The 14,271-nt window shown below is 40.9% G+C and overlaps 1 protein-coding gene and 1 pseudogene across 4 annotated transcripts in view; both read right to left on the bottom strand.

Annotated features, from left to right (window-relative positions):
• The window catches only part of ANOS1 (anosmin 1), a 91,048-nt gene that overhangs the window by 34,927 nt on the left and 41,850 nt on the right, over positions 1 to 14,271 (bottom strand). For all 3 annotated transcript variants that reach the window (XM_034435749.2, XM_034435757.2, XM_087871452.1), the window contains 2 exons: positions 9,901 to 9,963; positions 526 to 748 (listed from right to left, as the gene is read on the bottom strand). In XM_034435749.2, the coding sequence (XP_034291640.1) occupies positions 526 to 748; positions 9,901 to 9,963 (286 nt within the window). The remainder of the gene's footprint in view (positions 1 to 525; positions 749 to 9,900; positions 9,964 to 14,271) is intronic.
• On the bottom strand, positions 4,300 to 7,377 carry LOC148113511 (uncharacterized; annotated as a pseudogene). Its single transcript, XR_015728272.1, has one exon. The product of XR_015728272.1 is annotated as an uncharacterized LOC148113511 (transcript).

Here is a 14,271-nt window from a genome sequence, read left to right as displayed (position 1 = left end):
GATCCAATTAATATTCATTTCTGTTGCTGAAACAGAATTTTTAAAATTGTAATCCTATGTGTTAGAAAAAGAAAATATAGGAGTAACATTTGGGTTTACACGTAAACAAGTCATACTTGTTTAATAATCAAACAGCAATCTACAGAAACCTATTGAGAAAATATGAACAACTGTGAATGTCATCTTCACTTTTATACCTTAAGCATATTTTTAAAAACGATTAAATGTTTCAGCATCCCAGGATGAAGTCTCCCTACCCCCTTTAATACAACTTTATCACAATGCTAATTGTTAACACAAACTATTATACACACCTCACTTTAATTTTTAACCGGTTATCAGACCTGAATTTTGTTTTCAATTAAAATCTAACCTTGGCTTGACTTGGCATTCATATTATGACTACCCCTAGTCATCGCAACCCAAGAACAGTGTGGGAATATTGGCATACTTAATTGAAGTGGAGTGTGGGTGAATACACAGACACACACTTTTTCTCTAGTCACTTCTAATAATAAACTCTACCTTTATAAAGATTTTTGGGCACTTGACATGTATGTCCACATCCATTGGAACAGCACTTTTTCACCCCAGAGCATTCATTGTCAGCCTCACAACTTTCAACACAGGCAGCTGCAAAGCCACTGGCCTTCTCGGGTGCTGGGCAATCTCCTTGCTTCACGGACAGGATGTATTTCAGGAATTCACAGCTAGTTAGACATTCATAGTTCTTCCTGGGGAAAAGAGGCTAAAGGAAAAATAAGAGAATGGTAAAAAGTCTTTACTGAAAGGGGGGGAAATATGTTGATTTGCTTTCCAGGAAATTTGTGACTTTCCTTATTGATCACTTCCTCCTTTAGAGGATGAGAAAATGTATGATTTTAAAGCATCAATGCATTAAGTCCTTGATGTGATGTAAACAATTACAAATGATATGACTGAAGGAGTAGAAACAGCTGAAACACTAGGTGAAACTGACTGTGCAATACTGAATTCCTTCATTTGGAGACAAATGCACTCAAATGTATCATTTGGACTTAAAAATATGGATATTTTTCCAAAAAGAAAAGAGTCAATGGAATCGTTGTTTAATAAAAACAGTAAAATGCTAATAGATAACATAGCAATGGCAAAAGTACTTAATTTCTATTCTGCCTCATGTCATCAAGTAGAGGGTATGTGTTACATCAAACAATTATGTAGAAAAGATGAAGTGCAGAATCAATGCTTGAAATTGATACAAACTTGGTCAGAGAACCTATTTAATTTGAATATTTAAAAGTGAAGCCTGTATATTTGAATTTTTGGGTACTAAAGGAACCATTGTGGTGTTTTCATCTATACTTCCAATAAAAGGCCAACATCCAATGAGGGAGCAAGGATTTTAGAAATGAACCACTGTCTTAAAAACTGGTATCATCGAGAGAACTTTGGCTTCCTAGACCATGATCTGCATTACCTACACGAAGGGCTATTGGCAAGGGATGGAGTGAACCTCACAAGAATTGGAAAGAATATTTGGAAAATGACTGGCTCATCTTATCAGAAGGACTTTAAACTAAAATTATGGGAAGGGGGCAATCTTCAAGACATTTAGAATCTAATTCAAAGCAAAAACTACTAGAAAACCAATCATATAAGGAGGTAGGGAGTAAAGAGAAAGGAGAAGAAAAAAAGAAAAAGACAATGAAGTAGAGACTGATGGAACAAACAGAGTGGATTTGTACTAGTGCATGAAGGTAAATATGATATAGTTGCCATTACTGAAACATGGTGGGATGAAACTCATGACTGGAATGTACTAATAGAAGGATACAAACTATTCAAAAGAAACAGGCCTAACAAAAGAGGAGGTAAAGTTGCATTATATATAAAAGATCACTACATCATCCACAAAACCAAGGATGATAATCTCCTAGAATTCATATGGGTCAATATAAAAGGAAAATAGAATGACATTGCCATAGATGTATACTACAGGCCACCCAACCATGTAGAAGAACTAGATGAACTTTTTCCTAAACAACTAACAATGTATTCAGGAAATATTCCACAGTAGTAATAGCAGACTTTAGCTACCCTGATACCCAGAGACAAACTCTGCAGCAAGTGGGAGATCAAATAGGTTCCTAACCAACCTAGCTGACAACTCTATCCAAAAGATAAAGAAGGGAATTAGACGGAAAGCTATACTGAACCTAATTCTAATAAGTTCAGTATAACCTTACTAATAGAGAAGAAGTGATAGCAGGAGTTGAAATTGCCAGAACTTTGGGCAAAAGTGAACCACGTCATATTGGAATTCAATATAATTCAAACACAAGCAATAGAACATAATCCAGCCAGTGTCTTAAACTTTAAAAGAGTTGATTTTAAGAAACTAATAAAAATTCCATGGATGAAAATCCTAAAGGGGAAAACAACTCATGAAGCATGGGAAACTCTGAAAAATAGGAGCATAAAAGCCCAGTCCAGGACGATACCACTGAAAAACAAGAAATCCAAGAAAAAACCAGCACGTTTGCACAAAGATCTCTCTGATAAACTGAAAGACAAAAAAAAAAAAAAAACAAGTTTAAAAAATGGAAGGCAGGTAGCCTGAATCTGCAAAGATGAAGTCAGAAAAGCAAAGGCTCAAAATGAACAAATACTTGCAACAAAAGTCAAAGATACTAAAAACAGTTTTGTTCAACATATAAATAATAAGAAAAAAGTCAAGGAAACAGTAGGTCCACTTAACAGAAAAGATGGCAAGAAAGTACAGGTAGCAAAGAGAAAGCCGAACTGCTTAACTCATTCTTTGCATCAGTCTTCTCACAAAAATAAACTATAGCCCAACTACCAAAAACAGACTAGAAATACCTGGTCGTCACTTGGTGAAACAGTTCTGGATGGAGACGCCATTCGGAGTGGTCGACGGTTGTTCGACTCAACCAGTCCGCCTGTTCGTTGTGTGCGCCTGAAATATGTTCCGCTTGGAGGGAGAGCAGGTGTGATTCCGCCCAGAGGCCGAGGCTCTCTGCTTCGGACATCAGGTCCTTGGAACGGGTGCCTCCCTGCCTGTTCACGTGTGCCTTGGTGGTCACATTGTCGGTTAACAGCAACATGTGACGGTTGATTAGCGAGAGGTGGAAAAGACGGAGAGCTAGGTGGGCAGCTCTGAGTTCCAACCAATTTATGTCGTGTAACAGATCCTGTGGAGGCCATCTGCCCTGTGCCATCTGGGAACCCAGGTGAGCCCCCCCAGCTGAATAGACTGGCATCTGAAGTTAGTGTTAGACGTGGCGGTTCCTTGAAGAGACAGCCTTTCTCTAGGGAAGGTGACATCCACCAGTTCAGGGAGTGGAGAACTTTTGGAGGCATTCTGACTCTTGTTGTGGAGTGACTGATGCTTGCTCATTGGCTCGGTAGGAGGAACCATTGTAAGGTTTGGGAATGTAACCTCACCCAAGGAACGATGGCCAGACATTAAATCATTTTCCCTAGTAACTGGGACAATACTGCGAGGGAGACAGACCTGGCTGACCTGACCCGATGTATCAAGGCCTGTATGCTGACTAGATGTTCTGGTGATAGAAAAACCTGGCAACTGACTGTGTCTATCCGGGCACCTAAATGATGGATAGAATGGGATGGAATTAACTGGCTCTTTTCTAGATTTATTGAAAACTCGTGAAGTTGAATAGTCTCTGACAAATCCTGTCTCGCCTGCCTGATGGATGAAGATTGAATCAAAATGTCATCTAGGTAACATTGAAGCCTGATTGGGCGAGCCCGCAGATGGGCTGCCACCACGTCCAGGAGCTTTGTGAATGTCCTGGGGGCAGAGGACAGGCTGAATGGAAGGGCCCTGTATTAGAAGAGTTGCCCTGCGTAACAGAATCTGAGATATTTTCTGTGTGAAATCCGAATTGGTATGTGCAGGTAGGCTTCCTTTAGATCTATGGATGTAAGCAGATCCCCCTGTCTGATGCAATTTAGAATAGAGGTTAAGGATTGCATCTTGAATCTCTTGTATTTGATGTGTTTGTTGAGTCTTTTTAGATCTAGTATTCCCCTGCAACCCCCCGATTTCTTGGGGACCAGAAAGAGGATCGAGTAGAAATCGAGACCCTTCTGCGAGAAGGCACCGGTTCTATTGCCTGGATGGAGAATAGATGAAGGATCTCCGCTTCCATCAGAGACCTCCTGGTGGCATCCCTGGGAAGAGTGCAAGAGATGAATCTCCTTGGAGGAAGGGATGAAAACTCCAATGTGAGACCGAGCCAGACGGTTTGCAGAGCCCAGGCGTCAGTTGTGATGAGCTCCCATTGGGCTGAGAACCTCAAGAGGCGGCCTCCAATGGGAACGTGTGACTGGGAGTCATTTGGACCTGCGGTAAGGTCTACCGCCGGCCCCTCGAAAGGGTCTCCTAGACTGGGGTTGTCTAGACCTGTCCCTGAACTGAGTCCCTATCTTGGGATCGGTCTGAAGTTGGAGGGTAAGTCCTCTGATAGGTTGGGGCGGAGTAACTGCCTTCCGCCCCACGAAAGGACTGCCTGCGATGATATGGAGAGTATCTCCTGTCTGTCCTCCTGTGAGACAGGGGAAGTACCTTCCTTTTATCGTTGGTCTCTACCAAAATGGGATCTAAAACATCACCAAAAAGATTATTGCCCTGAAAAGGAGCAGACGCCAATTTCCATTTGGATTTCATATTGGCTTGCCAATGGCGAAGCCGTAATAATCGTCTGGAAGTCACATTAGAGGCCAGGGCCCTGGAAGCGAATTTAGCCGCATTAAGGGTTGCATCAGCAGAGTATTCTGCTGCAGCAATTAACTTGTTGATGTCCTGGTGTAACCTGACATCTCCCTGGGGAGCTCTTGCCTGCATTTGGCGCAGCCACAGGAGGGAGGTTCTATTAAAGAAGGAAGCTGCCGTGGCTGATCTGATCACCCAGGCAGCTGCTTGATGTGTCTTACAAACTGACATCTCAGCTTTCCTATCCTCGGTCTTCAGCCCTTCTGCAGAGTCTGAGGGGAGAATACTGGAAGATGCTAGATTGGCAAAGGGAGTATCTATTGTAGGCAACTTAAGCAAGTCCTCTACCTCCTGTTCTACAGTGTACATCTTTTTGTCTAATCCGCTGGATTAGACAAGGACCCAGGTTGAAGCCATTGCTTCTCAATAATGTCTATGAATAATCTGGGAGAAGGAACAGCATCCTGGGTAGTGGCCGGTTCTGTAAATAATCGAGCATGGGGATCCTGTTCAGCCGAGCGGTCAGATGCCCCAGCCACAACCCCTAGATTGGCCATGGTTTTGGCCTTGTATAACAAGGTCTTGAACATGCTAGGGTTGAAAAGGCCAGTGAAGGCTGGTTTGTCTGGAGATCTGCCTTCATCTTCAGAAAGATCATGATCTGCGAATTCTTCCTCCTCCCCAGCATAAGACCATTCACTGCCCTGAGAATCATGAGGCGAGTGAGGGGCCTGGGAATAAACCCTATTCTGGTGGGCCTGGTGTACATTGGGAGTGGTACCAGCTGAGTTGGGAGCAGGAAAGCCCCTTCTAAGCAGGGCAGAGTCAATGCCCTGGGCAATGGTCTGAGCTAACATCTGGCAGAGTTCCTGGGAAAGAACAGGGGCCTGGCTTACCTCAGGGCGGAGCCCCGCCGCTGTAGGGGTGAAAGTAGCTGAGGGAGCTGACTTCCTAGGTACTGGAATGACTTCCTGATCAGATGAGTCCTGTTCTGATATGGGAATAACCTCCATAGCACTCTCAATTAATTCAGTTGGAGGATCTGTGGTAATATCTGGAGACCAATTCAATCTATCTTCGTTTGAAGCAGAAGGAGGTGTATCCTGAATTGGAGGGATATTAGGCTCTGGGTGAACAATGACAAGGCCTAGGCCTGAGGAGGCTTCTGCCTGCTTTTTTGCCTTTGCAAATTGTTTCTCTAAGGCTTTTTGCCTTCTTTCTGCATCCTTATCAACAGCTGTGGAAGAAGGGGCCTTGGATCTGGTGGAAGACCCAGGCTGAGCCCCAATTGCCTTACTGTGATCTGAAAACTTAGCTCTCTTAGAAGCAGAGGAATGGGATGCAGTACTTTTGGAGTGAGAGGAGCTGCGATCCACCATCTTGGAATGACAAGCAAAAAAAGGCAATTCAATCAGAGGATCTTACTAGGACAATGATTATAATAATGATATTATTCCTCACTCCAGTAGTTGTAAATATGGTGCCAATTTTCCACTGCTGTTAGGTATTAAGCGTGAGACTGATCAATGACCAGCTCTAATAACGCTATGAGAGAAAGGCAGCAGTAATCAATGGTGCGGGAGAGACACAACAATCCCCAAACCATAAAGGCAATAGCAGTAAATCAGCCAGCAATGCTAGGCCCGATCGCCAAAACCACGTGGCTCCTTGCTGTGTTTCCAATAAACAAGGACTGCTAATTAAGATCCCTTGAAGGTTTCTGAAAAGTTTGAGGCTTTTGCTCCGTTTTTGAGCTGCTAGAAGCCAAATTTGCCTTTAAGAGCTAATTAGCTCCACGGAGCTCCTGGCTGCAGCTGGAAAACACCTCAGGCTGTTGGTGGTAATTTTAAAGAGAAAAGGGAGAAAGAGGCTTCTTTCTGTGGCTGGCAGAGTATTTTAAATAATTTTTCTAAGACAGAGAAATTTAAAGCAAGTCTCTTTAGGCCGACTGAGTTGAAACACTGAAGACTCATGGGAGAAAGAGGTGTGGCTAGGCAAATTCAACTCAGTCTCTGGCCAACCAGGCTAAACTTGAACCCATTGCTTGGACTCTCCAAGCAGCGCACAGGAGATAACAAAGTTTTAAACAAAGGCATGAAAAAACAAAGGCAAAGTACAGTTTAGGCAAAACCTGGCTCAAAAAGAAGTAACTGTGAGAAGGACCTTGGAATCCTAGTGGATGATCACTTAAACATGAGTCAGCAGTGTGCAGCAGCAGCCAAAAAAGCTAATACAATTCTTGGTCGTATAAACAGAGGCATAAAATCAAAACCACGTGAAGCATTTAGTACTGCTTTATAAGCCCTTTGTAAGGCCATATCTGGAATACTGCATCCAATTTTGGTTTCCACATTACAAAAAAGAAATTGAGACTGTTGGAAGAAACATCCTTCTAGGTTCTGCTCCAGAACCTAGGGAAACAGACACTGGAAACATGGAGACTGCTTGGAAAGATGGTTTAATGGTGGACAGGATCACATGGCTTGAGTTCCTGAACAGAAAAGGGGCAGATACAGCGAGTTTTTCAGGTTTTATGCTGTCTCTGGCTTTGAACTTCCTGGGGCCCAGAAAGAGTATCCTGATTGGTTGTCAGACTCCCAGGGGGTGGGGGCCTTGCTGGCTGATGGTCACATGTGCTTCCCAGATCACATGTGGTGAATTTCTGCTGCTATTGTGTAGAGGGCTAATCCTATCTTTGGCAATTCCTACTATGGCTCTGCCCGAAGCAGGTAGATCATTGTTATGTAGAGTAGACTGGCCCAGGCCTTAATGGCCCATTGACAAAGGGTGGGGGGCAGGAAGGTGGGAGCTGCTTTGTCTGTAAAATATGCTTCTCATATTTCTCATCCAGGGAAATATAATATTCTGTCTTTTTCATATTTCCTAAAATATTTCACTCTTCCAGGAAAGGGGTGGGTGCTAACTTCCTACAAGACTTTGGAAAAAGTGAAAAAGTAAAGAAGAGCAACTAGGATTAAAGGCCTGGAGACTAAAACTTTAATGGTTGCAGGATTTGGATTTGGCTAGTCTAGAGAAAAGAAGGACTAGGGTGGACCTGATAGCAGTATTCCAGTATTTGAGAGGTTGCCACAAACAGAAGGAGGGGAGGTCAATTTATTTTCCAAAGCACCAGAGGGCAAGAAACAATGGATGGAAACTAATCAAGGAGAGAAGCAGCCTGGAAATAAAGAGACACTTCCTAACAGTGACAACAATTTACCAGTGGAACTGCTTGCCATCAGAAGTTGTGGGTGCTTCATCACTGGACAGTCACTTGTCTAAAATGGTATAGGGTCTCCTGCTTGAACAGGGGGTTGGACTAAATGACCTCCAAGGTCCGTTCTAGCTCTATTTTTATTGATATAGTGATCTGGCTGAAATCTTTATGTTATAATTAAGAAACTATTGAGATCTGGCCAAATAATTGAATGAGAGCAAATATTTTCATTACCTTTTTTAAAAAGTGTGGGGAAAAAGAATCGAGGGAATAATCAGTCTAATACAGTGACCAAGAAATTTCCAGAACAGATAAAAAGAATCAGTGTGTAGCAACTGAGAACAGTATGTCAGATAGTAAAACTCAACATGGATTAAACAATGCTGATCTTGATTTCTTCAAAAAGACTGTGGCAATGCTATTGATGTACTATATCTTCATTTTAGGAAAGTGTTGATAAAATAACCAGTGACATTCTACATATTAAATTAAAATTACTACATTTATATGCTGCTTGGCTCCCAATGATACCTGTGGTTTTGGTTTTTTAAAAACCAAAAGCAACACAAAAAAGCATACCCAACAGCACAAGACAGAAGAAGATGGTAAAGAAAACAAACCCAGAGGAAAGCACGAAGCAAGAAAGGGGCGACAGTCATCCTTGTCAAAGGTCTGGGCAAAAAGTGAGGTCTAAAGACCTCTTCCAAATACCAATGGGAAGGGAACCACTTGAATTTCAGGAGGAACTTCAGTCTAGAGGGTTCATTGGTTATTCTAGATGTTATTATAATTACAAAATAATGAAGTGTGATATAGAAAGTATGACAATTAGATGAATTCATAACTGGATCCAGGGGTGAAATCCAGCAGGTTCTGACAGGTTCTGGAGAACCAGTAGTGGAAATTTTGAGTAGTTCGGACAACCAGCAAATACCACCTCTGGTTGGCCCCAGAGTGGGGTGGGAATGGAGATTTTGCAATATCCTTCCACTAGGAGTGGGGAGGGAATGGGGATTTTGCAGTATCCTTCCACTAGGAGTGGGGAGGGAATGGGGATTTTGTAGTATCCTTCCCATGGAGTGGGGTGGGAATGGAGATTTTGCAGTATCTTTCCCCTGGAATGGGTTGGGAATGGAGATTTTGCAGTATCCTTCCCCTGCCATGCCCACCAAGCCACACCCACAGAACCGGCAGTAAAAAAATTTGGATTTCACCACTGACTGGTTCTCAACTCTCATCAATGACTGTTAATCAAACTAGACATAGGCACGGAAGTGCATCTTATACTCAAGGCATATATTAATAACTTGCATGAAAGAAGGGATGTTTATAAATCTATAGATCTTACAAATATAAATGGAATAACTAAGCACATAAATATGGAAGCAAACTTCAAAATTGTCTTGAAAATTAGAAGCAGTTTACAAAACATGGGCCCCACAGGAAACTAGGCAGAGGATGCAAATATATCTAATATAGACCATATTCAATTCTAATATTAAACATACACAGGCAAAGCAAACACTTGTTTCTGCTTTTTGAGGATAAGTCCAGCATTGGCTCTTACAGGCTAAATGGATAACAAAGCTCAGAGCAAATTTGAGAAATGGCTAAACTGATGGGTCTAGCTGTTAAAAAGCTGTTAAATATTATTTTTTAATTAGTTTTAGTCACAGGAAGTTAACATGAATTCATTTACTATTTTAGATTAGGATTCCCAAATTGTGAATCATGACTAGCTAGAAGTCAACAGCAAATCTGAGAAACTGCATATATAAATGTGGACTGCTGCCTAAAGTTGCAACTGGCTTTTTTGAGCAAAGGTTCCAACAAGGCTACTTACATTTTGTGCAGACTAAATGGCCTTCAGTTAATTTATCCTTATAGCATGAATAAAATATACACAAGTGACTTCTAAGAAGTTTTTTCACAACAAACATACCTCGCAAAAATTTTGACAATGATTTTTCTTCAGATCCCAGGACTCTTTGCAAGGTTCCAAACACTGAAAAGAATAATTTGAAAACATATCAGAGAGTAAATAAGATACCTATTTCTTTAATCAAGATAGGAATTTAAAACATTGTTTTGAAAAAACAAGAACTGTATTAGTGCAGAAAAATGAACATATAATGTATTCTGAAATACATACATACAGCATAGTTACTTGGCTTCAGCATGGAAAACTGCAATTAAATTACCATTTTGATATTTCTTATTTATAATAGTGTTTATTTCTTTTCCTCATGTTCCAAAAATATGATCATCAATATCTCATCAGTGATTTATGATATCAAGAAATTTAGAAAAGCCTCTTTTTCTGCAGTGCCAGTAGATGAGTTTATTTAAAATATTTGTTTATCAATCCTGTTTAAAGTGGCTGTGGATCAAGCATTTATCATTCATGAATCATAATAGAATACAATTCTGATTCTACCATGTGTGCCTTGTCCAAAAACCTGGCTTAAACAATATTAATGGCAAACTAAGTTTACTTTATTTATTAGCCCTTGGCCATAACAAAGTTTAATGGCAAACTGATGAGGTTCCTGTCCATCATCTCCTCTAACTTTTAATTGTGATGACTGCAACCTAACTGATATCTCTTTTTGAGGAAAGGGGAGATAGAGGGAACCAGGCAAGTGAACACATTTCCAAACAGTAGAATTACCTATGGGATGTTTTAGAATTCTTAAAAACGAATTCCTTGGCTCTACTATACTTCCCATTTATATTATTATTAGATTCTGTTATAATTTACTCTCTCTCTGCAGGAAAACATTCGGGACTGCTGTGTCATGGTCTTTACAGAGACGTGGCTTGACCCTACCACTCCAGGGGAGGCTATCAAATTACAAGGACACTCAGTATATCCAGCAGATAGAACCATTGTCTCCGGGAAGAGCAGAGGAGGGGGGATTTGTGATTACATAAATAATAACTGGAGCACAAATGTTAAAATAATGGACACTCACTGTTCTCCTGGTCTGGAGTATTTGGCAGTGAAATGCTGCCCCTTTTATCTGCCTGAGTTTAACGTAATAATAACTGCAGTATATATACCTCCTCATGCTAATACGACTACAGCCATGAGTCACCTCTTAACTGTTATTAGCTAACAGCAACAGGACTACCCTGATAGAGTGCTGGTGGCTGCAGGCGATTTCAATCAAGCCAATTTAAAGACTAAGTTCTATCAGTACGTAGACTGTCCCACTAGAGGGAAAAATACCTTGGATCAGGTATATAGTAACACCATGCATGGATACAGGACTATGCCTTTACCCCACCTGGGAAAGTCAAATCATATATCTCTGTTCTTGATCCCAGTATACAGACCTCTTATCAACAGAATTAGACCATTGATTAGAGAAATACAAGTGTGGCCAGAGGGTGCATCGGAGCAACAAGATTGCTTTAGGAGCACTGATTGGGCACTGTTTGAGGAGGACGATATTGATATTTACACTTCAACAGTACTATTTTATATCAAAAGCTGCATTGATGTTGTCACTACTACCAGACAAATACAGGTGTTTTCTAACAACAAGCCCTGGATAAATAGAGAAATGTGTCTTTTATTAAGAGCTAGAAATGCTGCTTTCCATTCTAGTGATGTGCTACAGTATAGCGAGGCAAGAGCTAAATTGAAAAGGGGTATCAGGAATGCTAAAGCTACGTACAGACGGAGGATTGAACATCTTTTTGAGAACTCAACTCTGGTCGGGTATGGCAAGGTCTGCGACAAATCATGGGGAAGAGCAATAAAATTAGTTTGTTTGGCAATAGTGATTTTTTAGCTGAGCAGCTAAATCAATTTTTCAGCCGCTTTAAGGTAGAAACAGGAACGACCATCATCCCAGCATCTACCACTGATAGTACACCACTAACATCTGCCATCGATAGACAACCACTTCTACTGCAGATCTCCGATGTGAGACGTGCTTTCCAGAATGTTAACATCCGGAAGGCAGCTGGGCCTGATGGAATCATGGGATGAGTTGTTAGGGACCGTGCTGCAGAGCTAGTTGGAGTGTTCATGGATATTTTCAATCTATCCCTGTCACAATGCTCTATCCCTACCTGCCTGAAAACATCTATTATAGTGCCAGTCCCTAAGCAGTGGTATCTCTTAATGACTATAGACCAGTAGCTTTAACATCTGTTGTCATGAAATTGTCAGTATTCCAGAAAAACAGAAATATTTTGAGAGACTGGTGTTGAACTATATTAAGGTTAGTCTTCCATCTGCTTTGGATCCATACCAATTTGCATATAGGTATAATAGATCAACTGATGATGCTATGTCTATTGTTATCCATACTGTATTAAATCATTTGGAACAACAGGGAATATATGTAAGGTTGTTATTTGTGTATTATAGCTTTTAACACCTTTAACACCATTCTATCCAACAGGTTGTTTCTTAAAATGACCAATTTGGGTATAAATCAGAAGATATATTTGTGGATAAAGGATTTTCTGACAGATAGGCCACAGTCAGTAAAGATGGGATCTTACCATTCTTCTACTGTGATACTAAACACAGGAGTCCCCCAGGGTTGTGTGCTAAGCCCCTTCCTTTATTCTTTGTATACACATGACTGCACCCCATTGTATAACATCAACACAATTATTAAATTTGTGGATGAAACGACACTGGTGTGGCTCATTAATAAGAACAATGAGTCTGCTTATAGAAACGAAGTACAAGGCTGACATTGTGATGTAAAGAAAATAATCTTATACTTAACACTAAAAAAACTAAAGAACTTATAATTGACTTCAGGAGGAAGCGAGATATACATTTACCATTTTACATAAATGGTGAGGAGGTAGAAAGGGTTGGTAGTTTTAAATTTCTGGGCATTTATATCTCGGAGGACCTCTCATGGACTATGAACAAGTTAACATGCTTGTGAAGAAGGCACAGAAGAGGCTGTACTTCCTGAGAATGCTCAGGAAGATAAATCTATTTCAGCATCTACTTCTGTCCTACTATCGCAGCACCATTGAGAATATTCTGACATACGGCATTCTTTCATGGTATGGGAGCAGCTCTGCAGCGGACATAAAAGCTCTACAGAGAATTATTAAAACTGCCCAGTATATTATCGGGCTCCAGCTACCAGCCCTGGATGACATCTTTGCATCTCGCTGTTTGAGGAAGTTGCACAACATTCTCAGAGACTCTTCCCATCCTGCTTACAATCTTTTTGGACTGTTGCCTTCTGGCAGAAGATACAGAACAATTAAAACTCGGACCACATGTCTTCTGAATAGTTTTTATCCCAGAGCTATAACTGCATTCAAGAATGAACTAAAGGGCCACCATCAGTGAGCTATTGATCTGCTGTGTGGATGCTTGGGTGATTTAGGGGTGGGGAATTTTTGGTGGGTGGGGGTGTGTCTGGGGATTGTCATGTGTGTTGGGCTTGGTCTCTGGGTGTTATGTAAATTTGGTTGTATGGGTATACTGTGTATATACATACAATGACAATAAACTTTATACATATATATATGACTCCTGAGGTAATGAAATTTAGGAAAACTGTGGCTGCTTTTGCACTGCAGGCTGCTGCTACTTCAGTGTCACTGCTATACTGTCACAGTCAGCTGTGGTCACACAATCATCATTTTCAATATTTCCTGACAGTCTATACAAGTCTCTGGGAACTTGGAATCATATTCCCTCATTCTTTCTATATCTGGCAGAAACACATTCCTCCTGCCACGAAAGGGAAGGGAAGGGAAGGGAAGGGAAGGGAAGGGAAGGGAAGGGAGAAAGAAGGATAGAGAGGGGAGGGAAAAAGGGAAGGAGGGAAGGAAGTGTTTGAAGGAAATTTGGCTTATCTGGAATCGAGCAAGAAGAAAAATTAAAGGAAACTTCTTAGATGTTTTATAGACTCTCATGCATAATCTAATTAAGACAATAGAATTGAATATTTTTGCATGGTTTCTACTACACACAATCAGAAACAGGGAAGAGAAAGATTGTCTAACCATTACCAGGCTTCTCTTTTTAGCTTTTCACTTTCTTTCTAGCGAACCACGTTGACAGATTCAGCATCGCTAAATAGCAAGAGCTATAGGGCTTTTCACTTTAATTTCACGCTTTAATAAGATACAGTGGTTGTTTCACTAAGGGACTGAAAGCTTTTCTTTGTAAGACCTATTTGATGGTCAAGTTAAGTATCACATTCTGGCAATGGGCATCTGTTCTCCAAGGAGAAATGGTAGTGAGAAATGAAAAACACAGGGAAGAAAGATGTGGAAACTTTTCAAAAGTCATCTTCCTCATTAAAGAAATTAG

This window comes from Pantherophis guttatus, chromosome 5 (genome assembly GCF_059756535.1).
Source record: "Pantherophis guttatus breed Tessera chromosome 5, ASM5975653v1, whole genome shotgun sequence".
NCBI classification, from domain to species: domain Eukaryota; kingdom Metazoa; phylum Chordata; class Lepidosauria; order Squamata; family Colubridae; genus Pantherophis; species Pantherophis guttatus.
Note: the sequence above shows the minus strand (reverse complement) of the source record. Positions and strands in the feature narration are given on the sequence as shown.